We start from the raw sequence: 26,879 nt of genomic DNA on the forward strand, positions 1-26,879 counted from the left end.
GATTATGTCTTTAAGGGAGTTTCTGGATAAGATTAACATCTATCTGAGCAAAACCAACTGCTTTCCCTAATGAATGTGGCCCTTATCCAATGGCAGAAGACCTCAGTAGAATAGAAAGGCTGAGTAAGAAGGACTTTCTCCCACGGGACTTTGGTCCATTCTAGCTTATGGACTGGAACTGACGCATCTGCTCTTTTTGCATGTGCTGAATTTCAGACTGGAACTTGCTGGCGTTCCTGGGTCTCCACCCTGTCCACTGCAGATCTTGAGACTTTTCAGCTTCCCATAATTGTGTGAGCCAAATCCCTGGATAGATCCCTTGATTTACAATGGGATGAATCTTAATAAACCCATAGCAAGTTTAAAATACTGCAAGTTGAAAAAGGAAGCGTCCCAGCTCAGCAACAGAGCACATGTAGATTATTTTCCCCTCATGATTTCAGGGCTCATGGGGAGCTCTGTTTGCTGCCAGTGCCCAGCTATTAAAAGTGTCTACCATTGTGGGGGTCAAAAGATCACAAGTCTAACCACTGTAAACCAAGGACCCTCGGTGTATATCCTTGTATCTCTTCTTGGTTCATCTTCTCTGCAGAATCCTAATACGGCCCCTTGTAAAATTTATCTGATTAAAAACTCTCCCATCAGCTCTCATTCTTCCTACTGTGTTAACAGTGGTCTAGATTTTCCTTTTGCTGCAAAATATGGCTCTCTACGTGGCAAGGTACCAAGAGGCCTGGGCCCCATCTGGCCCTCATCCCCAGCCCAGTTCTCATGAATGGTTCTCGTGCTTCATCTGAGCCTCCACCCACGTACGTGTCGTCACACTCATCCTTGGCTGTACCTTTACTGTTCTGATTTTGTCTGGGCCTTCAAGAAGCCCTCTAGGCTTATGGTCACAAGCAGCAAGGCCTGTGACATCTGTGGCAGTAAAAGAAGTGGCTTTCTTGTTTTGATGGGTAAATAGAATAATATCAGAAAGTGTCCTTGGAGCCCACGAATATTGAGGGCGTCAGTCAAAAAGAAAATAGGCCTCTGTTTGTTGACGCGCCTTCTAGACCCAGTAGAAACAGGCAGTGAGTGAAGCGGAAGGAAGTGTCCAAGGTCATCTCGACAGTCCAGTTCAGTTCAAGGAGCAGAACTGAAAGGATCGAAGAGGCCAGATGTTCATGGAAGTTGGGGGACACCAAAATAAAAGGGCAGACCGGAGGGGTCATAGGAAATGGAAGGCCAGGCAGCAAGAGAGTAAGCAGCCAACTGACCCTTGGAGATAGAACGAGGCGGATGAATGACAGCGGGTGATGTTTGTTCCAAAGGTGCAGAAACAGCACCAATAACTTGCTTATGCTTTCTTAGCAAGGCAGTGATTTATGAACTTGAGGCAGCCTGTCATTCCAGCCTGTATAACTGGGGTTGTCAAGCATCAACTGACCTGGCAGGTTTGGAGATCAAGTGACAAGATAGGACCTTAGGAGTGGTTTACATTTGTTGGAGCTAGAGCTAGACTGGAACTCCTTCGGAGACTGTGTTTGATCTCAGGTTCCCAGTGCCTGATACTATACGTGGGAAATAGTGGTTACTCAATACCTTCTCCTTGGCTGGATTAAGAAGCGGGAGCACAAGTGTAGCTATTCTTGTATTCAATTGACTTCAGATCATTTGATATTGACATTTACTGTTTTCCCATGCCTTTCCTTATTCAGCATTCAAAGGAAAATTCTGAGGACTGCAATCTTGAGAGTTACCAGGGTGGGTAGTATATTATAATACATCCCTCAACCCTGTCCTTAGATACCCTCAATAAAAGTTCACTAAAAGAAGCCATTATGCAGAGCGGTAAACATAGTCAGTGTTATATCTCACAATCCAAAATGGTTTACAGTCCTAAAATCTAAAAGTTGATTTCGAGTAGATTCAAGATACATGATTCTCTTCTTAGACACAGCAACATCCTTTTCACCAGAATTTCTATTAAAGGAAGCAGTTTGGCTTGGCAAATGAGAACAGTGATGGGGTGAGCCGAGTTTGTGTGTCAATACTTCCATGCAGAGGACACAAACTGGGGTAGCTATTCTCCGAGCTTGTTTCTGGGTGTGGGAGTCCCTCCCTGCCCTTGAGTGAGGGTAGAGAATGTTTGATGACAGATGCAGTGGTCTGTATGGAACACCTGGTGCCTACCCCTGGAGTCCAATGTGTGTGTGTGTGTGTGTGTGTGTGTGTGTGTGTGTGTGTGTGTAGGAGGGAATCTGTACATTTTTCCCAGAGCTTGGGAGTGTCTCCTGGCTGGCTTTTTGCTTCTTTATCTGGCCGGGCCACGTCCTGGCCAGTGTAATGGTGTGTTCATGTGGGTTCAGAGTCCAAACACAATAAGAAAAATTCTCGCTGTGGGAGCAGCAGTTTATCTGGAAGGAGGGATGAAGGTATGGTGTTGGAAGAGTGAGGGGGAAGCTCCGGAATGTGACAGTAGAAATTTTAACACCAGATGCCAAAGCACATTGCTTTTTGGGGTTTGCCATACAGAGGGGATTGTACACATGAAACATTGCCCATTTTCAGTCTTGATTTTTGCCCATGTGTTTGTGTTCTCTGGGATGCTTGTGTTCACCCCCCCACCCCCATCCATTGGTTCACTCATTCTGCCAGTACTTACAAAGACCTGGGCTGCTGGGAGGTGTCTCAGCAGCATGTACTGCCCACCTGATCGGTGCCTAGGGCCAGTAGGGAACACAGGCATCACAGTGTGGAGTGGTATCACGAAAGCATTGTGTTTTTACGGTATATTCTTAAGAAGGGCCCACAGACAATAGACCTAATTTTCTCTAATGAATTCTGGTTGATGGTCAATTAGCAATGGAATTTCTCCCGTGGGTCCCTGGTGGCATTTAAAGATGGACACAGCTTGGTCCAAGGATAGACTCCCTGGAGATGCTGTTGCAGGTCTTGTGGGAAGTGCTTGGAGACATTCGTAGATAGCTCTTTAGGAAATGGCTGTATTAGAAGAGTCTCATAAAGCAGTGCCTTTGGAGTTTGGAAGGGGAGGAGAAAATGGGCCCTTGGGGGTCAGATTAGAGTAAGTAGCTGAATAAAAGGAGCATTGAAAAGGAGACTCTGGCAAAGCTGGCCTGTGTGGGGGCCACCAGGTTCGCTGTTTGGGAAGGAGGGACCTGAAACTCAAAGACCTCAGCCAGCAAGCCAAGGAGCGGCTGTGCACCACGCCAGTCCCTCTCCTGATGCTCCACACACCTTATAAAACAAAAGCAAAATCACACAGATGAACAACCACCACCAAAGAAACGAGCTTCGTGCCCTGAATGTCTTGGCAGTTCTCCCCATTGGCCCTCCCCCTCCCTCTCTACCACCTCCCTCTACTTACCTTTACTCGCTTTTTATTTTCCTTCTCCCTTTGATCTCATGCTTTTTTTCCCTCTCTTTGTACCTCCAACACTTCCCCTACTCAAACTTTGTTTGACAGCTTTTAAATTGCAAGTTTAAAAATAGAGCACATGCCTCAGCCGGTGGTGTTCCATGGGTTTTACGGCGTTGAGTAGTTGTTAAGCCCGGGCATCCCTGCTCCGTGGCTCTCTGAACCTTATTCTTGTAACTGGCTGGAAGTTTGGCTGACAAGGGATGTGGAGATCAAAGCCCTCCCTTGCCAGGTCAGCCCCAGACCTGCAAGCTGTACCTGGTCCCTGCCCCGCCCAGTGCAGGTAACTTGGCCTGAACTCAAGTCAGGATCCTAAGATACAGCTTTTTCAAATAGCCTGGTGTGGTTCAGAGCCCAAGGCGGGGGAATGACATCAGAGAATGGGAAGGGATAGGAACTCGGGGACACTGTAATTTGGATCTTATTCAGGAGAATAACAAGTCAGCAGTCACACCACATGTTCAGGTGTCTGCCTGCATGCCCCTGCTTAATCCCATCAGCATTCCTGTGTACCAGGTAATGGGCAGGAATTCTTTCTAACCTGTCAGGAGGTGTACGGAGTTCACAGAGGGTAAGTGGATTGCGCAGTTAGGCTTAATAATCCCTATGAAATCAAGACGTCCTACCTGGACTTGAAGATTCGCACCTGGACTCTGACAACATGAAATCATTTTTTAAGAGTTATTCCCTTGGGTTTGTCTCCCCCACCTTACATAGCAAGGCCAGGCTTCCAGGCAATGGACACTTAATGAGGCCTGCCTCGCCCCTAGCTGTGTGCAGGATGGAGGCGGTCACATGCACACCTATTGCCCACAGGGAACATCTTAGCCAAGTCCACCAACAAGGCACTCAGGCCCTGCCTTGGCTTTGATGGTCTTCACGCTGAGCCTTTTGTCACCCCTGCCAGCTGGATCTCCTGTCTTCCCGATGTGCTCACCCTACACCACTTCTCATTTCCACCGCTTGGCCTACTCCACCCCTTGACCTGTAGCATCACCTGGCCCACCCCTTGCCAGTATAGGTGCCCCTCCTCCAGGCCCAGTTGGGCCTCCCAGGGAAGACTGCTCTGTGTTCCCGCGATACCTGTTCATCTCCATTGAGCTCCTGCTGTTGAACCTTGCAATTTGTAAAATGGTACTTTTCCCGTCTAAACCATCAGTTCCTGAGGGAGAGGCCAGTACATTGCTCATCTTTGTCCTCCAGCACTTTGTGTGACATCTGACACGTGATCCCAGGTCAGCCAGTGTTTCTTGAGTGAGTGAATGAACAGCTGGGTGTTTCATAGGACTGAAAAATGCAAAGTCAAAGCAGACTTCTAATGTAAGACACTTTTCCCATGAAAAGAGGGTTCAGGATTGATGGTGTAACTTTTAAAACACATTTTATTTCATTTTTTAGAAAACATGATGGGGCTGGGGATGTTGCTCAGTGGTAGAGCATGTGTGAGGTTCCGGGTTCAATCCCCAGCACCAAAAACAAAACTAAAAAGAATATTCTATTTGGTCTCGTGATTAAAAGAGGAATGGGTTCAACCCTCCATGACAGAAGGGAAGCTCTGAGCTTTTTCGCATTCGTCTACGGACTATTTATCCTGACTCTGGGGGTTTGTACTTCTTATGATTATTTGGAAATTCTTCAGAGGACCTTGGGAAGTCAAGGGCATCTTACTATGGAAGTCCATGTCAGAGGCGATGGCAGTTGTCACAGGATAGCCTCAGTCATAACTGGAGCAGACGAGGCGCCTGAATTATTCTCAGAGGTTGCACCCTTAGATGCTCTTCTGTACTGGACCTACACAATCACAGGAGGTGTAAAACACACCTGCCACACTTGGCCTTGGAGGGAAGCAGGTGCTTCTCACTGGGTGCAGACAAAGACCGTGCCTCATAGAGACGGTTGTATGGTCTGCAGATGGCGTCCTGGTGCTCGTCCAAACCCACAGGGACTCACTTTCCATTCAGATCAGCCATTTGTTTTCTCAAAGTTAGATGGCTACTGAGGAGAACCCTGGAGGCTTCCCTTTTTTTTCCCCAAAACTCCTGGGCTCCAGTTTTCCCAGCCCTAAAATGAGGGAGTTGTCCAAAGATAATGTCAGGAGTTGTTTTCAGGTTTTAAAATTCCATGATTTATAATCAGTTCTCTCTTTCTTCATTGTTCTTCTTACAAATTCCCAAATCATTATTCTTCTACTTGGGTGAACAGAATAGACAAACAAATCCTCTCGTTCCACAACTAAATGGCAGCCTTTATTGGAAAAATGTATATGTTGGAAGGTTGGCTCCGGATTGGGATGGAATAAGGGGCAGTTCTCTCGGGGCCAATAACTGGAGAATTACAGGAAAGCATCACACCATCTTCCAGCATAGCTGTTGCAACCTCAGAATGCCTCAGCACAGAGGCTATTCAGATGCTGGGTTTCAGAACAATAATCCAAATGCTCCAGAGCCTCATCTTGTGATGTTATCACAAGAGTGTCCAGACGATGTTTTCTTTAACCCCAGGAAGAGTGATTTAGAGGGGTGGATCTTGCCACATGTATCCAGCTGTGTGTTTAATTCTCTTGGAAGGAAAGTATACTATGAACACAGATAAAACCAAGTAAGGATGCTTGAAAGATGTTCACATCTCTGCTTACCGCTGTCAGGACCTTGTATACACAAGAGGATAAAATTAATAAACACTATCAAATTTGCTGTAATCGCAAACCCACAAGCAGCAATATTTCATTTGGGTCAGAGAATCTAATTCTGGGATTTCACCCTCAAAGGGCTGGAAATGACTGGAAATTGAATTGAGTTGGCTCAGAGTTGCATGGCCAAGGGGGAAAGAAATGTTCACTTCTTAGCAAATGATTTACTGCTTAAAAAAAAAATCTTATAGAAAATCAACTGTATTTTAATGTCCACAGCAAGTGTTCCTATAGGAGACCTTTTCTATCTGGTGTAATTTTAACACCATTTTCTAGCAATGGCCGAACAAGGAGGGGAGGGGAGGAGGAACACTGCCCCCCTCCCGCCCCGACTGCCCCCACCTTTTTCTCTTTCTATTCTGCACACTGTATACTGATCCTGGAAAAATAAAACAACGTGTCTTCCAGGAGACACACTGTTGTTCCTCTTTGCAAGGCTCCAGGAGAGCCGCTGACCGCAGTCACTGCATTTCCCACTCTGTGCTATCCTCTGGGCCAGTCTTGTTCTCCTGCCCTCTGGGTACCTGAACAGCTGCAGGAGGACTGGCTTTGCATCTGGGAGAAACAGCTCCCCCTGAGGGACATTGGCAGTTTCTTGTGTCCTTGGGCCCTTTGTGCCTCCCAATGCAACATCCAGGTCAAGGGCAGCACTCTCCTGGAGTCCAGTCACAGATTCCCCCAGATATCCCTCCCTTATTCTGCTGAGATTTCTTCCTATTCACATGGGCGAATCATAAAGGGGAGCTCGTGGAAAGTCTTTTAATAGAAATAGGCATATTGTTTCTATGCCTGCCTTTCTATTTTGGGGGCAGAGAGAAAGGAAGAGGTATGGTGGGGTCACATGTTGCAAGCATGCCCGCGGCCGAACCAGATGGGGACTCTGGTGCCAACTCGGACCCGACATTCTGATGCAGTCAACCATGATCGGTACTGTCAAAGAAGTGGGATACGCTCAAACACAAAACTGGCCCCAACTAATTAAAAAAGCTTATAATTGAAAATTCTGAGCACTGAAAGGTGACATTTGGTGATGAACCCAGAGAAAAGAGCCACCGGTTGGCTAAAGAGGAAGACGACGGGGGCCAGGTGACGGCTTTGTGTGCATGGCCCGTGGAGAGTGCCTACTGATGCCTGGGTTCTCTCTGTGTTTTGTAGGCTTTTGAGAAGCCGGGTGTCAACATGACAGAGCGCTTTGATTGCCACCACTGCCATGAGTCTCTCTTTGGGAAGAAGTACATCCTGCGGGAGGAGAACCCCCACTGTGTGGCCTGCTTTGAGGCGCTCTACGCCAACACGTGTGAAGAGTGCGGGAAGCCCATCGGCTGCGACTGCAAGGTACCCACCTGCTGGGAGCTCTCTTGGGCTCTCTGTGCACCCCCAAATCCAGGAGCTTTCTGCACAGTTTGTGCCTAAATCCTGAGCCTTATCACCCTTTCTGACCCCTCTGATGGCCATGGACACTCCCGCTCCCAAGTTGCTTTTCGGTGCCTCTTGTTCCATGATTTGGTCTCTGCCCACCTGCTTTTGGTTAGTGCCTTCGCAGGACCTGTGCTTGATGTCCCAAGTACACTTTTCCTGTTCTAGTTATTAGTATCCTTATCTAACCACCACCTGCCCGCCGGTACCGGTAGCATAACTTCCTTCAGGCTGCTCTTGCTTCTGTCTGTCTCCTGATGACTAACAGGGAGCAGTTGCTGCTCGGTAAATATTTGATGAATGAGTATGTACGTGAGTGATCCGGAGTGGTTCCTAGGTAAATGCACACATAAAAAGCTCCAAAGTCCTGGGATATTATGGGTTCCTCTTCTTCTAGTGGGAGGACAGGATTTGTTTATTTGTTTTAAATGGGAAAAGGCTTTCACATAAGGAATTATCAGCTTCCCATGAATGGCATGGTTCAATAGAGATCTCTGGACATCCGTGCTGGCCTGTGCTTCTCGACAGATTCCCCTTAGTGCAGACTAGGACGCGGAAGGAGACCCTGCGAGTCCGTTACTCACCTTTCTGTTACTGTGACGAAATAGCTGAGATAAACAACTTACGGGAAGGTTTATCTGGGCTCCTGGTTTCAGAAGTCTCAGTCCCTGATCTGCTGGCTCTGTTGCTTTTGCGTTCTTGCTGAGGCCCAAGAGCACCAGCTGGGGACCAAGCCTTGGACAAATGGGCCTTTGGGGAATATTTCAGATCCAGACTGTCGCAGGGACCGTCCGGGTCTCTAAGATCTCTGACATCTTTGAGCTGAAAATTCACGGCTCAAACACCTTGAAAAGCTATTCAGGGGCTGCCATCTGGAGAGCCACAGAACTGGTTACAAAATGGGACCCTTTGGGGATCTCTCAGGGAATTCCCAGTGCGCTTGACTCCAGGGAGGTTGGTGGTATGCTATCTTGTCTTTTCTGCTCTCATTGCTCTGTGTTCTTTGGGGGTTTTCACCCCTCTGCTCCGTGGTTGTAAATATCAGTACCTGGCTGCTGTGGATTGGCTTGGGCTTTTTGCTGTTGGATCATCCTGGCACACCTAGTGCATACTTCTTGTATTTATTTTTTTATCACATCATTCCTAGGACAGACAGTAGTCAGGGCTGCACCACTGATTCTCTTGCGAGGTACTCAGTGACAGCTGAGGGATGATTTCCATCTGGTATAGAAAAAGACTTGTGCCCTGAGCAGAAATGAAAGATGTGTGACATCAGCTGCGCCAAGTCGAGCTGTGGCCACATGGCTGTTGGCTTCAGAACAGGACTGGCATGCCGAGTGTCACACAGCACAAACTGGACGGCATTCAGAGGTGTGACCACCGGGAGCCAAGACAGCCCACCTGGCTGGTCAAAAATCGGGTATCTCTCTCTCCCGACTTCTGCCTGGTGAGTGTCTCGCTGTACCTGATGAGTGTTCTTGGTCCCCGAACTGATCAGCTGCCCATCAGGAGGACACAATATCTTGTAGGATGAGGTTTATTTTGGTTTGTGATTGGGAGGATCCACGGCTTTTAGGCCTGTGGCAAAGCAGGACAACGTGGTGAGGACGTCTGACAAAGCAAAACCACTCACATCCTGAGTCAGGAAGCAGAACAGGGCAGGGGAAGGGGCCAGGGTCCCTCAACCCCTTCAAGAGTACAGCCCCATGACCCTCAGGACTGCTTTCCTTCAGTTAATTTTTTAAAATTTATATATGACAGTGGAATGCATTACAGTTCTTATTACACATAAAGAGCACAGTTTTTCATATCTCTGGCTGTACACAAAGTGTATTCACACCTCCCCAAAGTACCAGCCTAGGGGCCAAGCCTTGAATGCATAGGTCTTTGGGGGACATCTAACCACCCTCTAGCAGTGTCTTTTGATTGATTTAGTAGGCCAAGGGTAAGAGTGCAGATGTCAGACTGCCTGGCTCCATTCCATGGTCAGTGTCTCACCAGATGTGTGAACTTGATCCATTGACTTGACTCCCGGGTGCTCTTCTCCACATCCATAAAATGGAATCAGATGCCTGCTTCTTCGGGTCACTGATGTAGACACAAAGCCCCAGCATTCCCAACAGCACCTGTGATGTCATAAACCTCAAACTTCCACTTTTCCCTCTTTTCCTATGCTTTGAGTGGTCTGTCCCTTCCCACACACTGCCTCGCCCTCTCTCTCTCATCAGTTTGCGTGATGGAAACATTAGTAATGTTTGGAGAATAAATTACCAGGCAGAGAAAAACAAAACCATTTCATGAAAGTCTTACCTCGAAAAGACACACTGAATTCGACGAGAGGTCCACATGTCATTCTGACAAAGGGACACTCCAGTTTAAAGGAAAGAGTCTGAATATTTGGGGCTGATCGTCTTTGACCAGTGGCTGAGGTACAAACAGAACAGACATCGCTTAGCATGTCTCTGGTGTCATTCACTGAAAAGACTCTAAAACCAGCCATTCTTCCAGAGACCTCTCTCCTAAGAGCAAACAAACAAGAGTCCTTTGAATGGGGCCAAAGTCAGCAGGGCTCAAGTCAGGAGTTAATCATGCTGAACTTTTCAACCCAGATGGATGTCTTTAGATATGTGGGGTCACACGGTGTGATTTTTCTACGTTTTGGAACGAGAAGAGATGTTGAGTTGAAGTCAGACCTTGCCATTTGGGGAGTTTTTGCATATTTGTGGTGGTTTGCTTGCCTTTCAAAAATAATTATGCCGTTGACTTTATGGAGGAAGCAATGATAGGGAAAAAAATGTTGTTATTTCAGGAATTCAGGCCACATGTCCGAGCAGAAAGGGTACTCACTTGACGGAGCAACTGAGTGAGTGGGTGGATCTGGTAGCCACCCTCTTGTCCTAAAATAGCATGGCCCCTGAAGGCCTCGCTCAACCCTCTCTGAAGACAACTTTAAAATATTGGCAAGTGTACGGGAATTTGGATCATTTTGAGGGTATCGACTGACTTTTCAATGAGAGAGACAAGACTCGAGGACCACTCCCATGGTTAGCTTACTTGAATATTTTTGCTACGCAGTCACTCAGCTACATTCCTTAATTCTGTTACGTTACTCTGAGGAAATGCTGTGATCTCAAAGGGTAAAATCATTGATTTGGAAAAGTTCCACTGGCCAGGGGCATAGTTGAGAGGAAGCAATACGAATAAAATTTCATGATCCTCTGACATTACACCCTTCCTGAAATTTTTTTCTCGGAGACTGGTACTGGCAAAATATATTTTGTAGATGGATGACAGATTGGTTTGGGGTCTACTTAAGTTCTGGCTTCAGAAATTCTAGAACCTAAGAAAAGGTAGGCTCGCCAATAACTCTGGAGTACCATGCATTTAACAAGTTGGTGACTTTCAACGAAACCTGGGCCACACTCCCGTCTCAGATTGAACTTTCAACATGTCTGCAAGCTGTGAAATGGGACAGGCTACCATTACCCCATGTGCCTTAGAGGGTGCTGGGAAGAGAAAAAAATAATGAGCAAAAAGACATCTGCAGATCTAAAACGAGCGTTTGGGGTTTCCGCTTCCCGCATGTTGCATGATCCAGGTATCTGGAGATGCTCTCGTTGCAAGATCAGATTCCTCCTGATGCCTCTGTGGGGTAGGGGCTTTTCTCACTCCATGTAATGGAGAAGTCACGGAGATTCAGAGTTGAGGATCTCACCCAGGACTATGGGATTTGGAAGTAGATGAGACAGAACTTGAATACAGATGCTCGCTAGCTGCCTGCCCCCTGCAGCCTCGGGCCATGGCTCTCAGGTCACGTGTGGTTAGTCCTGCGAAGAGGAGGTGCCTGGCTTCTGCCAAGTGACAGTCAATGAAAGGCCTTCACCTTTCCCCTGAGTTCCTCCAGGTGGCGCTGTTGCTGTGGCAGGAAAGGGGATGCTTGTTTCTACAACTCTGATGTCCTGCTTCCTAGGGTTGCAGGACCAGGGCCATTTTGCCTGCCACGCAGTCTGCCAATCACTCAAAGGGACAGTTTTGCAAAAGGGGAGTTTTACTTGCAAAGCAGCTAAGCATGTAGAGAAGGTAGAGCAAGTTCTAAATCACTATGCCCCAGGAGACGGTTTGGGGATGTATTTATATGGCTGAGGCAAAGGGAAGACTGATTGGATCAAACTTAGTCCAGTCTTAGGCATGTTCCCATCATTCCCGGGCTCAGAAGCGTTAGCTATCGTCAACTAAAAGCAAGTGATGGAGAGCGGGGGAGATCTAGAGCATGTATCAGGAGTTAAGAACAGGTAGTAAGTCAGGTTTCACTAAGTCAATTAAATGGGAAACATCAAATTGATATTCAGATGGGCACAAGTCCCCAGAAACTGCCAAGTGTACTGGTGGGCAGTGTCCACAGCAACTGCATTGTTTGGGGCAGGACCTGGGCCACTCCTGCCTGGGCTTAGATCTGGTTCCACCTTAAAACAAGCCGTGATGCTCAGGGTTGTGTTTGCACGTCTGTGAAAGGAGTCACCCATCTCACAGGACTGTCAGGGGAACTGGATGAGTTAACGTCTGTGGAGCACTTGGGACAGAAACGGTCAGTCTCAGTGCTGTCCTTTCTGCTCTTGTCCAGACTTTTTTTTTTATCTTTTTTTTGGGGGGGGCGGTGGGGTTTTTTTTTTGTTGTTGTTGTTTGTTTGTTTGTGATTTTTATGGAACTGGGGGTCGAACTCAGGGCTTAGCGAATGCAAAGTAGATGCTTTGCCACTGAGCTACATGCCAGCCCACACTTCCAGACTTTGTAAGGAATCGAAAGAATATATGGTTGGAAACGTAATCACCTGACAATCTAAAGCCTAGGTCATCCTTTCAAAATGCTGGGCCTCATGGAGACAAGAATCCATTCACAAACCAAAACTGTATGGATTCAAGAAATGGTTGCTTTGGGGAATCAGTGACCAGATTTCTCCCAGCCTAGGGGCAGGAGTGGACAAGGGGCCGGGGCATCTGTCTGCAGTCAGAACCCCATCCCCACCCCTGGCTGGAGGTCCAGGATCCCTCCAGGCCACTCACTCAACCCCTGGGCTCAGCCACCAGGACAACTGTGCAGCCACCAACAAGCACATCCCATGTCAGGAATGTTTCTGACATGGAAAAATATAAAATCTGAAAGGAATTTTACTGCAATTTATGACATTTCTGTGAATACAAGATTATCTTTGATATTTTTTTCTGGGAAGTATAAAAGATCTTTCTTTTTCTTCCTTCCTTCCCTTCCCTTCCCCTTCGCATGGTGCTGAGGACTGAACCCAGATCCTTGCACTCTACAGCTGAGCTCCACCCCCAAACCCAAGTCGTTGTTTCTTAACCTCGTGTCTCAGCATCTCAGCTCTACCTCTTGCATTCATTTTTGCACTTCACATACAGGACAGTGTCCCTTGGAATCCACCGGGGTTTGCCGCCAGGACCCTCCCTTGGATATTTGCAGGTGCTTAGGTCTCTTGGATAAAATGGTGTGGTATTCTCCTTTTACCTGTGCACATCCTCCCATGAGCTTTGAATCACCTCCAGGTTACTTAGACTACTTTGTACAATGTAAATGCTATGTAAAGAGTTTTGTATTCTGTTGTTTAGGGAATAGCCAAGAAAAAGGTCGGGTGCAATTATTAAAAAAAAAAAAAAAAAAAAAGAACTTTTCAATTTGTGGTTGGTTGAATCCAAGGATTGAGAATCCAGAGATACCAAGGGCTGATTATTCTGTGGAAAAAAAAAAAAGCAAAATTAATTAGACAAAATAACTAGACCAGACTAGCATGGTGCTAATAACTACACTAAAACTCTATTTGGAGCTGTGAGAGAGATGAAGAGGGTCCCCTGGCCCCAGGTCCTTTCAGGTGGTGAGTGGACCATGGTGATGATACCAGCTGAGGCAGGAGCCTGGCCCACTATAATCTAGCTTCTCCACCACTGGGTGGCATTTTCCAATTGGTCTCTAAGGTCCAGGGAGTCCTGGGGCTGCAGCCCTGAGTCCCCACTGAGACTCAGAGAATACCACACTGGCCGAAAGCCTCCTCGTGCTTTGAGAAGTCAAAACTGGCAGTATTCAGTGACCTTCCTGTTGCCTTAACGTCTTTGCTCACTTCCTGCTTCCTGCTCACCTAACTGTCCAGGAAGAAGCTGTGATATGAGTTTATTAACTGAGCCCAGGCTGAAGAGCACAGACTGAGAGCCCCCGGAGGAGCCCGGCAGGAACTGTTGATAGCACAAGGAGGGAGGTGTGGCCTTGAGTGTGATTTGGAAAGAGAGGTACAGGTTCTCTCGGTGCTCTGTGGGCCAGGGCGGTTCATGGCTGCCCTGCAGCCCTATCGACCTGGTCCGACGCTTCACAGTCAGGTGAGAGATGGGCTGAGTTAGACAGCTGAGCCCCAGGAGAAGGGGAGGGCATGGCAGTGAGATAGAGGAGGCTGGAACAAGGTGAGACCCACTTGGAAAGGGGCTGACGTGCCAGGTGAAAAACAGGAACCCAGTTTAGTTCTGTTGGGTCAACCAAGGCAGAAGGGCACTGGGAATGTTGCAGAAAACATAGCTTATTTTCGTATCATTACGTTAAATTTTCTTATGTAAAAGAATGAAGCCTTTATTTCATAGGGTTATTGTATGGCTCCAGATAGGTAAGGCAAACTCAGAAACGTCATTTTACATCCAAAGGAGCCAAGGAGAATCAAAAAGCACAATACAAAAGTTGAGTGGTAGAGTGAAGAGCATGGGGGTGTTTAAATGGCAGATATTCTGATTTTTAATACTCTATAAGGAAATGTAATTGCAGAAAGCGACACTGTGAGGCGACTGTTTTCATTGTTATGGTCTGAGTGATGGCTTAATCTGACACCATTGAGCAATTGCTATATAAATGCTTTACCTGTACTGACTCATTCCACTGTTGCAGCCAATAGTTGCTACGTGATTTCTGTTTTACAGGTGAGAAACTGAGGTTGAGAGGCGTTCAATGACTTTCCCAGTCAGGCGGGTGCATGATGGCGGATTTGAATTTAGGCAGTGTGGTTCTAGAACCATTGAGTTAACGACCAGGGAGTGACGCTGAGGGCTTCTTGCCCATACAGGCACTGGACACGTGGAATGGAATCATCCAAACAGACTTAGTCTTTTGAGTGATGACAAAACACACACAGCATAGAGTTTGCCATCTGAACCGTGTTTGAGTGTGCGGCTCAGGAGAGTGGTACTTACCCTGAACCACCATCACCACCATCCCCAGGACTTTCTATCTCCAGAACTGGAAGTCTGTACCCACTTCACACCAATCCTCAGTCCCCCTTTGTCTCTGATGACCAACATTCTACTGTCTGGGTCTATTCCCTCGACTCCTTATCTCCGTAAGGGAGGTCGTACGTATTTGTGTTATGCCACTTACCACCATGTCCTCAAAGTTCATGTTGCAGCAGGGGGCAGGATGCCTTCCTTTCTAACACTGAATGAAACTCCACTGCATGGATATTCCACATTTAGCTCAGCCCTTCATCCATCAGTGGATGTTTGGTTGCATCTACATTTGGCTATTGTGAATTATGCTGTCCTGATCTGGATCCATGAATATCTCTATGAGACCCCACTTTCACTTCTTTTGATTATAAAACCAAAATGGTAATGGTAATTCTGTTTGTAATTTTTTAGGGAGCCATTATGCCCTTTTCCATATGAAATTGAAGTTTTTAATGCATGTATTCCACAATCAGCATTGTAATAGTGACAGCATTATTTAAAAACAAAACAAAACTCAACCCAAATTAGGCTGATTAGTGTTCTCGGTGGACAGGACTCTAAGTGGTTTGTTCAAATTCTTTATTCAAAATCCAAGCAGAAGCAATGCTGAATTGGTTCATTTGGACACAGTCTTAAATGACATAAGGTTTGGTGGGCTCTGAATTTTTTCCACTGTATCCACACAGTACATTTTTTTTTTTTGTACCAGGGATTGAATGCTGGGTGGTTAAACACTGAGCCACATTCCCAGCCCTTTTTATATTTTATTTAGAGACAGGGTCTTGATGAGTTGCTTAGGGCCTCACTAAGTAGCTGAGGCTGGCTTTGAACTTTCGATCCTCCTACCTCAACCTCCCAAACTGCTGGTATTACAAGCATGCGCCTCTGTGCCTGGTGTACACAGTACATTTTTTTAAAGCAAAGAGCAGCATAAGTCTGAACAGGATTCCAGCTGGTATGGTTAGCTAAAAAAAAAAAAAAAAAAAAAAAGAAAGAAAAAACATCTTTTGCATTAGCCTAGCTCAGCTATATATTCTACACACTAGCTGTGTGACTTTAGAAAACATAATGGACTTCTCTAAGCTTTAGCAATAATACTCACCTTGCAGGGCTGATTGGTGCCTGAAATGTGCAACATAATCAAATTACCATCAACAGTATCTCAAATATCTGAGGTTTTGTTTCGGAATTTTTTCTTTCCTCTATCAACGTGCTTCACCCCAGCCCCTCAAATTCCTCCTTGAAGATGGGACACATGCCGGGAGAGAGCGGAGGCCGTTCCTAATCCTGAGTGATTAGGATGTGTAATTATAGATTGTGAGCTTTGCTATTCATGATGACTTCACATATGAACACATCAACACAAATGAAAGCAGTTTGTACTTTATTTTATTGATCGAAAAACCAATAAAGCCCACATAATTTTTTCTGCAGACTTTCTGACAATATTTTAGGCTAAAAATGCAAAAGCTGCGCTGCCCCCACCCCACCCTGTACACATGTCCTGCAGGTGAGGTTCACACAGACTGGAAAGCACCGAGGCATTTCAGTAAGATCTCCCTCTGGACCTCCGAGAGGCAGTACCTATCTCAGAGAACCCACTAAGACCCCAAATTGATTCTCTCCTGAGAACAAAGCCTCCAGTTCTGCTTTGAGAAAATTTGACCTTGCCTCACCTTCACTCCTCTTCCTGCATCAGCAGTGATTCTACCTGTAGCTGTCCCAGGAAGTAAGCCGCCAACAGGGACCCTCAGGAGGGACCAACACCAAGCTCGCCCCTCACCGTTGAGGTCTTAGACCTGACTGTCTTCAAAGTGTATCAACACACACACACTTTTCTACATTCCTTGAACGAAGAAAAAAAATGTGCAAAGAGATCACCAAATCAAATGGCTTTAGTTTGATCTGAAGTTCTGGGAAAACACACACACACACAAGTGCACACACTGGTATTTTAGCAAAAGAGAACTGTTTGTTCTGGTTTGGGTTCTGAGTGCAGTTGGTGGCTTAGGACTTGCTAATCAAATCCGAGAGATGTTTTCACATCCCACACTTGGCGTCACCCCAGGCTTGACTGCGTCGGGAACAGAGCCGTCGGGGGAAGACGATTCTTGATGGCCATCTGTGTGAGCAGTCCTCCCACGGGCTGGGCGAGATACTTGAGACCTGGAAGCGGGCCGGGGAACCAGGCGGCGGCCTGAAATTTGGCTTCTGCCTTGTTAATAAATGGATGGTGGTGTGGGGCAGGGCTGGACAGACCCATGAAGACAGCAGTGGACGGGTACAGCTGAGTGTCAAAATTGTTGCCGTGTGCCATTGTAAAAGGGCAAATGTCCAAGGACATCTTAGGATTCCTCAGACAAGGCCAAGGGCAGTGCAGGGTCAACACAGTTTCCTCTCCTGGGCTCCTTTCTCCTCATCTTGACTACAGTGCTTGGCTGTGCCTTTCCCATCTCTACCCTGCTCGAGAGTCTCCTGCAGAGGCAGCCCGAGGCAGCCCCTGCATCTCCTGTCCCCTCCTTCCCCCCTCCCTTAGCCGCCTGCCACAGCCAGTCTTAACATTTCCCTCTCCACAGCCTTCAGGACAGATGGACACTCCACTGACAAAAGAGAGGAAGCCATGTGTCCAGTGACCCTGTAGATAAACCTGTCACCTCACCCTGGCTGGTCTCTGTAGCCCAGCGTGTCATTCATGGCTTGTCATTGTCATGCATGCTCTTTTTCTGCCGGGAATCCCTTCTCCATCCTGCCTCACCCAGCTTGCTGCATCCAGGACCTTTCATGCACAACTGGGGGCACCTACAGGGAAGCCTCTCCTGACATCCTCCCACCAGCTAACCCAGGGCCTGCCCTTGGAGGGTTCCATCTCTGTGTGTCCCAACATGGGATTCCCTGCCTTGCCTGTGACCACCATGGTCCATTTTCTGATGGTCTTTGTTACAGGAAATACTTAAAGAAAATCTATTTTTTGAAAGCATCTGTCTCTCTCTCTGTCTCTCTCTCTCTGTCTCTCTCTCTCTCTCACACACACACACACACACGTGAACACACATTTAACCTGCTGCTGGACAAAGTGGCCTGGCATTACCAGTGCCCCCTGTGAGGTGGTGGTGGTGCAGGAAGGCGTACTGGCCCGGCCCACCTCATTCCTGGCTGTCCCTGCAGGTTGCACCTGGCCCTGTGCTCCATGCCTCTCCTCTCCTGTCCCTGACCGTCCTGTTTGTCTGACTCTGCAGGACTTGTCCTACAAGGACCGCCACTGGCACGAGGCCTGTTTCCACTGCTTCCAGTGCAAGAGCTCACTGGTGGACAAGCCCTTCGCGGCCAAGGAGGACCAGCTGCTCTGCACAGACTGCTACTCCAACGAGTACTCGTCCAAGTGCCAGGAATGCAAGAAGACCATCATGCCAGGTCAGCACGCGCTCCTCTCTCTCAAAGGAAGTGAGGGTCCCAGACCCTGGTGTGGACCCCACAGTGCTGGTCCTTGACTTAGGGAGGTGATTAGAGATTTGGGAAGCAGGGATGGAGGCCGGTCATTGGGAGGAGACAAATCTTCCTTCCGTACGTGTGGGATGGTTATGTGGCCCATCTGTAGAGTCATCCCTCAGTATTCATAGGGGATGCGTTTCAGAACCCTCCGGAGACGGCGACATCCCTGATCTCCAGTCCCCTATATGCAATGGTGTAATACTGCACAGCCCCTGCTCACGTCTCTGTGTACTTTCAATCATCTCTAGATGACTCATAACACAAAGAGTTTTATTCTGCATCATTTAGGGATGACCACGAGAGGGAAGTTCATGTGTGTCCAGCACTGATGCCATTTTTTTTCCTGAGTATTTTTGATCCACGGGAAGCCATGGACACAGGGCTGACTGCAGCAAGAGAACGCTGGGCTTCCCCCCGAAGCCTCCTCCTTCAGCCTCACCTTCCACTAGCAGATGTGCTTTCTCTTTTCGTCCCTTCTCCTTGCTGAATCTGTACTCACTCAGTTATTGCAGCAAGTATGCATTGAGTTCTGGTGTGTTCAGGGCCCTGGGCCTGGGCGGGGCGTACATGAGCCGTGGGTGGGAGCCCCACCGTCCTCTGCCCTCCTGGAGCCGGTGTGTGGAGCGGGTGTGCTGACGGACATCAGAAAGGGCAGAGCCACAGCCAGGTCAAGAGCGAGGGATGTGATCAAGTGTACTGTTTGTGGGTGGGGGAGGATAAGCATATGTCCCTTGGTTTTCTGAGGGGAGAAACTGTTAGTTTTGTTTTGTTTTGGTAGTGAGAAGAGGAATTTTTTGTTTAAAAAAATGAACAAAATGTAGGATTTTTAAAATAAAGTATTACAGAGATAAATCCTATCAGATACATATGAAAAATGAGGGTGAGGGAGAGTAGCTCATTGAAGAACCTAAGATCTTGACCTTGGAGACGGACAGAAGGTAGTCGTGGCTGTTCACTAAGGCTATGTGCCATCAGGACATCCTTTGCAGGACCAACGAAAGGGTGACCTATGGGAAGAATTGCCTCCTTTTAATCGATACAAACGCAGAACACCAGTTAAATCTGAATGCCAGGGAGCTTGTTCATGTGGATCCCACTTGGGACCTATTTAATTTGAGATCCCTACAGGAGAGCCACACAGAGCCAGCAGAGAACCTCTCTTCAGTGGGATGTCCTTAGGAAGTGTGGCCCGTCACTAAGTTTCTGAGGCTGGCTTTGAACTCACGATCCTCCTGCCTCAGCCTCCCGAGCTGCTGGGATTACAGTGTGTGCCCCTGTGCCCGGTGGTAGAAACGTAATTTTAAAGAAGTTCAGTTCACTCTGTCAGTAAATGGAACCAAACAAAAAGTTCCCTTAAGAGGATTTTCGTTTTGTCTGTCTGTCTGGTGAAACAGGGTCTTGCTGTGCTGTCCAGGCTGGTGTTGAATTCTTGGGCTCAAGCAATCTGCCTGCCTCCACCTGCCTAGTAGCTGGGACTAGAGGCTCCATGCCTGACTTAAAGGGGTTTTAAATGTTCATTACGTCAACGGATGCAATAATAAGATGTGTAAGAAGAACTGGAGTCGAGGACCTTGAGTTGGTAGCTTCAGGACAGCCAGTGGTGATCTGGAATACCAGTGTGGCCATTTGCACGGTCCTGACGTCCAGCAGCTGAGTTCCATGGACCTGCAAGAAAATTGAGCTCAAGGGAATTAAGGGCAGACGTGTTAGGAGACTCTAACCCACAGCAAGAATGTTGAGTTAGGTGAGTTGACAGGGTTATGTAAAATTTAATGACACCTTGGTCTAAAGAGTAAATTGACCTTGTGATTCTGAGGGAATTTGGAGTCGAACCCCATCCTTTAGTGGAGACCCTGACTGCCAAGCTACACAGTTTCTGTTTTATTTTGAGTTGGCTTTGTTTTTTGGCAGCGAAGAGATCCTGGAGAGTTGTGAGTGAGAGACTGACAGATGGGAAGTATTTTAGGAAGATACATTGGATAAGAAGATATAAGTTTTTAAATGGAAATAATTAGGCCTTCAGGCGAGGGTCTACTCCATTTCTCTGGCTAATGCAACTTGAAAATAATGATGGCATGCTATGACAAGGATGGGAAACGCCCAGCCTGCTGTGGGAGAGGAAGGAGCCGCGGGGAAGCCTCGCAAGATGGAGATGAAGGCGGGAAGGCCCCTTAGAGTGGCCCCGCTCTGCAGATGTTAGACACTCGGGGCCCAAGGGCAGGGCCAAGTGGAAGGACAAGGGCAGCCTGTAGGAGCCTGGCCAGCTGTGGCCTAGCCCACGGGGAGCCCTGAGCCGGACACAGCCGTCCTGCAGTAAGGAAACCCACAGCACTCACTGGGAGACAAACGAAATCTTTACTGGTTTTCTTGACAAGAGCCCAAGGAGGCGTCCACTGAGGACTCATAGCAAACTTCTGGAACTCCTCGTTCCCTCTCCATCACAGCTCCCAAAGGCTCCTCCCCTAGTGCACTCCCCAGGGTGCAGGTGCCCCCGCTGGCTGGTGAAGGCTTTCTGACTTTGTCCTCTCCGTTCTGCTGTTTTTTCCCTTCAGTATTCTTCCTTTTTTCTAGTAAATCCTGCCTTCCCTCCCCCCTCATCTTCTCCCCATCCCCATGTCCTTCCTTCCCCTTCCTGGGGACCAGGTCATGCTAGGTCTCTTCCTGGGTTGGAGAGATGAGGGAGGCCCTGAGCCAGGCGGCTGGAGACTGGTTCTCGGGAGCAGGTGGAGGTGCAGGGACCACCTGGTGTCACCAGATGTTTGTCTGGGCTTGCTCGACACACTCCTTCAGAAGTGTTGTTGGTGTGTGTGTGTGCACGTGTGTGTGTTGTTGGAACCCAGGGCCTTGCACACGCTAGGTAAGCTCTGTACCCCTGAGTCACACCCCCAGCCCCCAGGGAAGGCGTTCACTGCTCACTGAGCCGTGGTGACCACACCGTGCATGTGTTAAGAAGGGGCCTCCGTGAGGCTCCTTTCATGAGAACATAAAAGCATTTGCCATCTTCAGCTTAAATGAAATTAAAGGCCCCCCAAGGTCCACCTACCTGTCTTATCCTACCAGTGAAGGACCCAGGAGTGTAAACCCTGTCCGTCTCTCAGCAAGCTTTGCTGCAGGCATAGAGGTCTGAACCTCACCAGAACAGAAGAAGGAGAAAGTGCGTCCCTCCCGATGAGCCAAGGTGCTTCCTGTACAGGTAGACGGCGGAGGGGGAGTCCCGCACAGTGTGTCGGTGGAAGGCTCACGCATAGGTCTGGAGTGCTCACAGCCTCACTGCCAAGACACAAAGAGCAGCGCTGGGTCATTTTCAGTTAGGCCTCTCAGTGGGGTCCAAGTGCATTGGATGGAGAGCCAGAGGCCAGTGCCCTTGTTGGACTCCCCAGGAGCTAAGTAACTTCAGCCAGTGGCAGCTGCTCAGGCCCTGGTCTCCCCACCTGAAGGAGGAACACACGCTCCCAAGACATTCCTCGGTTCCCTTCCTCATTACCTGGACGCCCTGCCTGCCAGTCTGAATCACTGTGAATTAGAAAACCGCCCAACAGGTGTGACTTCGCGGCATTATGGTATTGCACACCACCTGTGGTGACTCAGGACGCCCCTCTGGTGTTTGTGTCCTTGGTGACGAAGGCGCAGGCCACAGGGGACTGGAGCCAGTTGTCCTCTTCTTCCCTGGACTCGGCTCTCAGGGACAGAGTGGAAATGGCGGTTGTTGGTTTTCAGCTCTCTGGTTTTGGAGCTGGGACTTCCTGGCTGCTGACCTTGGATGAGACCCCATTTTCCTCCTCACAAGGCAGAAGGGACACATCTCCTGATCTTGGCATTTTCCCCCGACTTGGCCTTCTCTGTTAGGTTCTGTGGAGAAACAACCAATAGGAGATATATTCACGCTCACCCACGTGTGTGTGCAGAGAGGTCGATTTCTTTCAAAAGACTGGCTCACACAATAAGGGGGGTGGGGTCTGGAAGGGCAGGCTGGATGGCTGGCAGCCTAGGGAAGAATTGATGCTGAAGCTCCAAATATAGGTCTTCAAGGCAACAGGCTGGAAACTCAGGCCAAGGAGATTCTGGAGAACGATTTCTTCCCTCGGGGAAACAGTCTTTGCTAGTGAGACTTCAACTGATTAGATGAGCTCCCCGCCCCCCACCATGGGCTTCACTCTGTCTATTGATTGTAAATGCTAATCACATGGAAAAAACACCTTCACAGCAACACTGCTAGTGTGACTTTTGCTTTTCATTTTGCTTTATTATAGACAGGTTTCACTGTGTTACTCAGACTGGCTCCTAAGCTCAAGTGATCCTTCTGCCTCAACCTCCCAAGTAGCTGGGACTAGAAGCACATACCACTGGGCCCAGCTAGACTCTTTTTTTTTTTTTTTTGTACAGGGGATTGAACTCAGGGGCACTGACCATTGAGGCACATCCCCAGCCCTTTTGTATTTAGAGACAGGGTCTCACTGAGTTGCTTAGTGCCTCACTTTTGCTGAGGCTGGCTTTGAACTTGCAATCTTCCTGCTTCAGCTTCCCAAGCCACTGGGATTATAGGTGTGCACCACTGTGCCCAGCTAGACTGCTTTTGAGCAAAAACCCAGGTCTCATACTTTAGCCAAGCTGGCATATAAACATCAATCGTTGCACCTTCCATTTCTCCTGGGGTTTACTGGGAAGAGGGGAAAGCGAAAGTCATGATCTGATCACAGATAAAGGAACGAGCACTTCAGCAACTCCGAGGTGAACTAAACAGACATCTTAGGAAGTAACTGCCCTGCAGTCTGTTCTGTTAAGGAAAAAGAGGAGCTGGGCTACAAAATTCTCAACTTCAGGATCAATGGTAGAAAATGCCAGATGGCAATAATAACAGCGTAACCGGAGTCCCACCCTTGGCCAGGCACATCGCTTCTGGAGTCCCATGTCATCTTCACAGAGTCTCCTGAGCTGGACGGCTTGATCCCTGTGTTGCAGGTACCTCTACCAGGAGAAGTGGGCTGAGCTCCAAAGGCAGGGTGTCTAGAAAGTCTGGGGTGTGCAAAAAAACAAACACCAGATTAAAGCACTTGGTTACCTTGGTTTGTTGTTTGTTTTTTGCTACCAGGGATTGAATCCAGGTCACTTAACTACTGAGCCCCAGCTTCAGCCCTTTTTTATATTTTATTTAGGATGGGTCTCACTGAGTTGCTTATGGTCTTGTTAAGTTGCTGAAGCTAGCTTTGAACTTGCAATCCTCCTGCCTTAGCTTCCTGAGTTACTAGAATTATAGGCATATGCACCACCATGCCCAGTGACTTGATTTTTAAAAGACCATTGGAGGGAAAGTAATCCTAATTCCATGGCACAACAGGAAAACTATGGACAACAGCAATTCATTTATCTTTTCTAAAGAAGTGTGTGCAGAGTCTCAGCGTATAGAACTGATATTTGGGGAGACAGAAATGCCAACTACCCTGATTTGATTGTTCTTCACTTTTTGCATGTATCAAGTTATAATACTGTACCCTCTAAATAAGTACAAATAATTATATGCCAATTAAAAAGTATAAATTTAAGCAGGGCATGTGGCACACACCTGTCATCTCAGCAACGAAGGAGGCTGAAGCAGGAGGGTTACAAGTTAAAGGCCAACCTCAGTAAATTAGTGAGTTCTTGTCTCAAAATAAAATAAAATTAAAAGGACTGGGGATGCAGCTCAGTGGTAAAGCACCCCTGGGTTCCGTCCCCAGTACTCAGTAACAATTTTATAATAATATGGAGAGCAGACAGATCATCAGCATAGCTTTTGCAGTGAATTTAGACTTAGAGGACAAGAGGCATGTCCCAAGTGAAAAATCTTCCCTGAGGGCCCCACACAAGCCAATCTCTTGATGACTAGGGAGGAAAAACCCAGTTCCGGGGTTCACCAGCTCTCATTGTCCAAATACTGAGCCTCCCTTGGAGGACTTTTCTTGCAGATGTATTGCAGGCTCTGAGCAGGTTCAAGGGGGACCAGCGACTCTAATCTTGCACCCAAGTATCTGATTTTTCATTTGTTTGCTTGAATCAGAATGATACCCTTCCTCTAGCCTGCACTTTCCTGCCCATAGGCTGTTCTGAGCCCCACTCCCTTCTCAGGAAGAGCTCTGCTGCCACCTGCTGGCCATGTTGCATAACTGTACAGCACGGTGCCCACTGCAGTCAATGTGCAGTCACCATCTCCCTGGGCTTCAGGTGCCCAGTGAACCCCCTGCGTGGTCAGTTCCCAGAGCACTGGTGTTCACTTAAGACTTATTTTGGAAAATTCTAGGAATTCACTTCAGTCAACCGTCCCCATGTTCACTGACAAAATCTTTTGGCTTTGGGCGGGCTTGATGAGAGTGAAGGTCCCACATTAAAAGAGCAAGTGACAAAAGTATGTATGGGTGAAGAAACCCCAGAGGCCAAGGAAAGCCATTCTAAGGTGTGTGTTAAATTCCTCCCACCACCTTTACTGGATTTCAGTTGCTTAATGTGGTTTTTGTCCCAGGATCCATCCCGTGTTTAAATTCTATAGATTGTATACCTTAGCTTTGAAGATCATTACAGGTCACCTCCTGAGTTCCCTCCCACACACACATCTCTGCATATTTTAAGATCTATGCAAGGCAGAACACGGATGTCTGGTTTGGGGGGAATGGGAAGCTGAGAAAGTGGCCTGGGAATGACATGCAATGAAATGATCATGTAATAATTCTCAGCACAGTCCTAATTACCTGAGACAGGGCTGCCTCCTGACCAGACTTCCACCTGGCGGAAAGACAGGCCTGAGCTTACTGTTGGGACCATATCTATTATGTTTGGAGTTGGAGCCAGGATCTCGTCCACAGACTCCTGTCCACTGCCTGCATTAGCTCAGTGCTTCCCCTGCTCTGGGACAGGCAGCTCCCTTCCAGGCTCGTCCTCCTCACTTCGGATGTCTGGATTGATGCACCCATCATGCTGGGTCCCTATCCTTCACCTGACCTTGGGTTGGCAAAATTCCTCCATCCAGGGCCAGATAAATGTCTTGGGTTTTGCAGACTATGCAGTCTCTACTCAATTACTGCTACTCTGCACAACTACACCACAGTACACAACTACACAACTGCTGTGCCAGTGGAGTCGGGGAAAGCCACAGAGTGGGTGCAGCTGCCTTCCATTCACCACCTCAGTGTATGGACCTGCTGTAGCTCAATGGTAGAGTGCTCGCCTAGCATGCTTGAGGCCCTGGGTTTGATTCCCAGCACTGCAAAATTAGTATCAATAATAATAAAGAATGATAAGCGCTCATTTAGAAAACAGCAGCGGTCTGGATTGGGCCCGTGGGTTATATTAGTGGACTGGGCCCTGAGCTGCCTCGCACATGGGAAGTACTTTTCTATCTCTTTATCCTTTACATTTCTTTTCCCGTCTTTTTTTAACTTCTGAAATTACATGAACAGCGATTACATGTATCTTCTATCTTGAATTATATCTTTCCATAAGTATGCACTGTTTGGGGGAATGTATAAAAACGTGAGTCAACAAATGTTGTGAACGGTGGAGTGAGCCAAAAAACGTTTCCGCTCACTTGATTGACTTGGAGGAATGGTACAACCCTGTCAAGTGATAATAGTTATTCTAAGGAGAACGGGATGGCACAAGATCAGATTAGAGGACTGCTAAATGGGATGCAGATTTAAATCATAGCACATAGCACAGTGCATGAAACTACAAAGGTACGTCACATCCCGATTCACACAACCAGAGGCATAAAGTGAGTCTGGAGAAGGTCCTTGCTGAGCCAGGCTTGAGACTCCAGGTTCAGCCACCACACAGTCATTTCTACCTCTTTGAAAACCAGAGGGGCTTTTAATTCGTAGTCTGAAACAGGAGAATGCACAGTAGTCCCCCTCATTCTCACGGTGTTATGTTTCAAAACCCCCCAATGGATGCCTGAAATCATGGATAGTAGCCAACCCCAAATATACTATCTTTTTTTACTATAGATACAAAGCTATCATCAAAAGTCTAGGGGGCTGGGGTTGTGGCTCAGCGGTAGAGCACTTGCCTTGCACGTGCAAGGTCCTGGGTTTGATCCTCAGCACCACATAAAAATAAATAAATAGAAATAAAGGTATTGTGTCCAACTACCCCTAAAAAAATAAATACAAAAAAAAAAGAAGTGGTCTTGCTTTAATATTAAAGAAAAGTCTAATTTGTAAATTAGGCAAAGTAAGTGTGTCACAACAGTAGCTAATAATTAAATAATTATTAATAGACTAATGAAATAGGCCAATATTCAATCAGGGTTACTTGAACACAAGCACTGCAATACCTTAATTGTCCATCTGATAATTGAGACAGCTACTGACTAATGGGTGGATAGCATATACAGCATGGATACACTGGTCAAAGGGGTGATTCACATCCTTGGCAGGACATGTGACATTTCAATATACTACTCAGAGGGCTGTACAATTTAAAACAACTGAATTGTTTGTTTCTGGAATTTTTCATTTAATATTTTCAGACTGAGATTGACCATAGGTAACTGACACCAAAGGAAGTGACTTTCCAGGTAAAGTGAAGTATTCTAAGTCATCCTCCATAAGAACTGGAGGATGTGCT

General features: G+C 47.4%; 2 protein-coding genes across 9 annotated transcripts in view; one reads left to right on the forward strand and one right to left on the reverse strand.

Annotated features, from left to right (window-relative positions):
• The window catches only part of Fhl2 (four and a half LIM domains 2), a 71,821-nt gene that overhangs the window by 36,782 nt on the left and 8,160 nt on the right, over nt 1-26,879 (forward strand). For all 4 annotated transcript variants that reach the window (XM_078028730.1, XM_040270821.2, XM_021719952.3 and 1 more), the window contains exons 2-3: nt 7,266-7,445; nt 18,032-18,206. In XM_078028730.1, coding sequence (XP_077884856.1) covers nt 7,290-7,445; nt 18,032-18,206 — 331 coding nt within the window. In that variant the 5' untranslated portion in view covers nt 7,266-7,289. The remainder of the gene's footprint in view (nt 1-7,265; nt 7,446-18,031; nt 18,207-26,879) is intronic.
• Nucleotides 19,361-26,879, reverse strand: part of C12H2orf49 (chromosome 12 C2orf49 homolog) — a 34,991-nt gene continuing 27,472 nt past the window's right edge. For 2 of the 5 annotated variants that reach the window (XR_013428775.1, XR_013428769.1), the window contains 4 exons: nt 23,160-23,297; nt 21,769-22,133; nt 21,328-21,554; nt 19,361-19,949 (listed from right to left, as the gene is read on the reverse strand). The gene's annotated coding sequence lies outside the window, so the exon portion shown is untranslated. The remainder of the gene's footprint in view (nt 19,950-21,327; nt 21,555-21,768; nt 22,134-23,159; nt 23,298-26,879) is intronic. The other 3 variants (XR_013428770.1, XR_013428771.1, XR_013428776.1) reach the window with 3 other exon arrangements.

This window comes from Ictidomys tridecemlineatus, chromosome 12 (assembly GCF_052094955.1).
Source record: "Ictidomys tridecemlineatus isolate mIctTri1 chromosome 12, mIctTri1.hap1, whole genome shotgun sequence".
Taxonomy (NCBI): Eukaryota; Metazoa; Chordata; class Mammalia; order Rodentia; family Sciuridae; genus Ictidomys; species Ictidomys tridecemlineatus.